Source organism: Muscardinus avellanarius (assembly GCF_963383645.1).
Source record: "Muscardinus avellanarius genome assembly, chromosome: 8".
NCBI classification, from domain to species: domain Eukaryota; kingdom Metazoa; phylum Chordata; class Mammalia; order Rodentia; family Gliridae; genus Muscardinus; species Muscardinus avellanarius.
In genome coordinates, this window is record NC_137794.1 from 36012983 (window position 1) to 36016741 (window position 3759).

The window sequence follows — 3759 nt, forward strand, 5'->3', positions numbered from 1 at the left end:
CTCCTGGGAGCCGGCGTGGAGGTGGGCTGGGGGCGGGGGGCAGTTCTCTAACAGCCCTGGGCTAGGACGGGGCGTGGAAAGGAGCTGCCGGAGACCCAGCGCCGAGCGCACTGGAAGTGCCGGGGACCCGCCTGCCAGCCCGGCTGCGCGCGGTGACCTCTAGTTTCAGCTGGGAACCTGGCGGAGGAGTTGCCCAGGAATTCGCGGGACTGACTAGCGAGGAGAGAAAAGCCTGCTGTCTCCATGGTCCTTCCGTCCTCTGTTCTCTCCCGCGTCCGCTCCATGCCCAAAAGCTGCGCTCCGGAGCTGGGGCGAGGAGAGCTATGGGGGAACCGGGTGCTCCGTGCGCCCCGCCGCCGCCCGCGGGCTCCCCACCCGGGGTACCTCCAGCCAACCTCTCCGCTGCTCCCCCCCACAACTGCAGCGCCGAGAGCTACATCTACCAGGACTCCATCGCCCTGCCCTGGAAAGTGCTGCTGGTTGTGCTGCTGGCGCTCATCACCTTGGCCACCACGCTCTCCAATGCCTTTGTGATCGCCACGGTGTACCGGACCCGCAAGCTGCACACCCCGGCCAACTACCTGATCGCCTCGCTGGCGGTCACCGACCTGCTCGTGTCCATCCTGGTGATGCCCATTAGCACTGTGTACACGGTCACCGGCCGCTGGACGCTGGGCCAGGTGGTCTGCGACCTCTGGCTGTCGTCGGACATCACCTGTTGCACCGCCTCCATCATGCACCTGTGTGTCATCGCCCTGGACCGCTACTGGGCCATCACGGACGCCGTGGAGTATTCGGCTAAAAGGACTCCCCAGAGGGCGGCGGTCATGATCGCGCTGGTGTGGGTCTTCTCCATCTGCATCTCGCTGCCGCCCTTTTTCTGGCGTCAGGCCAAAGCCGAGGAAGAGGTGTTGGACTGCTTAGTGAACACCGACCACGTGCTCTACACGGTCTACTCCACGGTGGGCGCTTTCTACTTACCCACTCTGCTCCTCATCGCCCTCTACGGCCGCATCTACGTGGAGGCCCGCTCCCGGATTTTGAAACAGACGCCCAACAAGACCGGCAAGCGCCTGACCCGAGCCCAGCTGATCACCGACTCCCCCGGGTCCACGTCCTCGGTCACCTCCATCAACTCGCGGGCTCCAGACGTGCCCAGCGAATCCGGGTCTCCCGTGTACGTGAACCAAGTCAAAGTGCGAGTCTCGGACGCCCTGCTGGAAAAGAAGAAACTCATGGCCGCTAGGGAGCGCAAAGCCACCAAGACCCTGGGGATCATTTTGGGCGCCTTTATAGTGTGCTGGCTGCCCTTCTTCATCATCTCTCTGGTGATGCCTATCTGCAAGGACGCCTGCTGGTTCCACCTGGCCATCTTTGACTTCTTCACGTGGCTAGGCTATCTCAATTCCCTCATCAACCCCATCATCTATACCATGTCCAATGAGGACTTCAAACAAGCCTTCCATAAGCTGACCCGTTTTAAGTGCACGAGTTGACTTGCCAAGTGCAGCAGGGTCGCCTAAGCGACCTTGGGGTCCAAGTTGGGTCTTTCCACAGGTAGGTCGAATCTTCTTTCGCTGTTACTGGGTCGGAGCAAGGCTCTCTCTCCTGAACAGGGGCAATGGAGCCTGAGAAGCCAGGACACCCCTGAGAGAGAGCTCTGAAAAGAGGACTGCTTACACTAAATATAGAGCTTCCCCACTGAGAAAAGGTTAACCTCCTCCCCTCAAACCCGGGGCTCAGCACTGATCCTGTGGCAGCCAAGGCAGCCAATCACAAAGGGGGCTGCAACTTTTTAAAAATTGATGATGGGTAGGGGCTCCCCGCCCTGCTTTTTAAAATCCTGGATGATGCCCTCTAAAGCCAGTGGTACTTGTAGTTGTTGTCTGAAGCCTGAGACAGATCTACAGCCTGGCAGTACTTGAACTAGACTCTCGATACCCTGTGTTCTGGGGAGAACTTTGTGTTACAGCTTAATTTAAGAAGAGTTACTTTGGCATCCTTCAGTCTTCAGTTTTTGTTTCTTTAAACTTGGTTGGAGAAACTTGTGGATTTGGTGCTTCAAACCCTAAATATGGCTTGGATGGCGCAGAGAAACCTTGAAGAGTTAACAGCAAAATTCTGATGCTAAGATCTCTATTTTTACTATAATTGAAACTATATGGGGTGGGTGGGTGGGATTGGGTGATGGGAAGTGTTACACTGAGAATCAACACCTACCATTGTTTTCTGCAGATTTCTAATTTTTTAAATTCCTCTTCAGCGATCGTCAAACTACAACTCTTACAACTCAAACAAAATATTTTGTGTGGTAGTGCCAAAGTCTGCAGGTTGCTTTATTTTTCCTCCTAATTTCCATGTAACTGTCATTTTACACATTTAAATCCCCATAAATGAAGGGTATGATGGGTAACTCAGCCCAAAGTGCTGCTATATATGTCTTATTAATGCAATCGGTTAAACCGATTAGTGTTAGAACAGTGTATTAGGTATATACTGTTCCTAGACAAGAAAAGATTCTTATTCCTTATCCAATTAGGTGAGATGTAAATGAGTCCATTGAAAGAGGAATGGTTCTTACACAATTAAGGAATGAGGGGGCAATAGGAGGGATGTACATTTTGACTTGTAAAAAAAATCTTAAAATGCATGAGACATTTTTCTGATAGTCATTTGCACTCTCCTTCCCATCTGTGATTCCTTTGTATGCAAACATATAAGGTAACTAAGAGAACTAGTTTCCTTCTCCAGAAATCTAATTGCAGCAAGAGTCCTAACAACTATATTAAAGAGAAAGAAAGAGATTTAAAAGATGAAAAACTTTTATTTTTCTTTGCTATCAAAGTTTAGGTAGAAACAGAGATGATTAGAAAATAGTATGCAAGATATTTAGAAAAGCTTAGAGAAATTGAAATTTAGCCTATTTTCTTTATAACTTACAGAACCAGACCTCAGACTTACTAAACAATCAGGAAACTGGCAAGCCTTTTAACCTTGGAAATTTGTCACTGACTTAACACCTCAATGCATAAAAATATCCGGACTACTTTAAATGTTATCTCTTCAAGATTCAATAGCACTTTGTTATTTCAGATTCACTCTGAGGACTCCCTAATGCAGGGCAAAAATCACACACTAAAAATGAAAAAAAAAATCTTATAATCATAATAAAAGAAAGTAGTACTGAAGGATCATCTGCATAGAAAAAATGTATATGTGTACTATTTAATATGCCAAAGAAGATTCACATCCCTTTCTTCAGAGGGCTTTCTGCAGCTGACATGTTTTGTCTGCAGAAGCAAGTTGCCTTTATAAAATGGACTCATTCTCTGCTTGAAGCTCCCCAGTCCAGATTGCCAGACAGTAGATGTATTTGAGCTGAAGTATACTGCTTCCCTACTGTGCAGACTTTCACTCTGGGGTAATACTCTTGAAAATATACTATTCAAAAGTCCACATCTAAGCTAGGTAAAAAAGGGAATTTTGATCAACATTGTACCTGTCACTAGAGTAAGATAAATTTTAGGCATTAGATAAATCAATACTTCTGCTGGATGCCCAAGTTTCTTTGTTCACTTTTTGCAACATTTCTCCCATGGAGGAATATGCATAGAGCATGGTGTTTGTTTTTATGTTATTAATACTTGGCCTTCTGTTTAGGCAGCTGTGTTTTCTTGGGGCCTAAGAGGCAATTAAGTCAACTTCTAAGAGCCTTAGTTGAAAAAATTAATTGAAACAAATAGCCACTTACAAATGATT

At 47.9% G+C, this 3759-nt stretch overlaps 1 protein-coding gene across 1 annotated transcript; it reads left to right on the top strand.

Moving 5' to 3' along the window:
* Window positions 1–323: 323 nt before the first annotated feature.
* Window positions 324–1496, top strand: HTR1B (5-hydroxytryptamine receptor 1B; the record flags this gene model as incomplete). Its single annotated transcript, XM_080700369.1, has 1 exon — window positions 324–1496. The coding sequence occupies one exon, from the start codon at window positions 324–326 to the stop codon at window positions 1494–1496; it is 1173 nt and encodes a 390-aa protein (XP_080556495.1).
* Between the last annotated feature and the right edge of the window lie 2263 nt (window positions 1497–3759).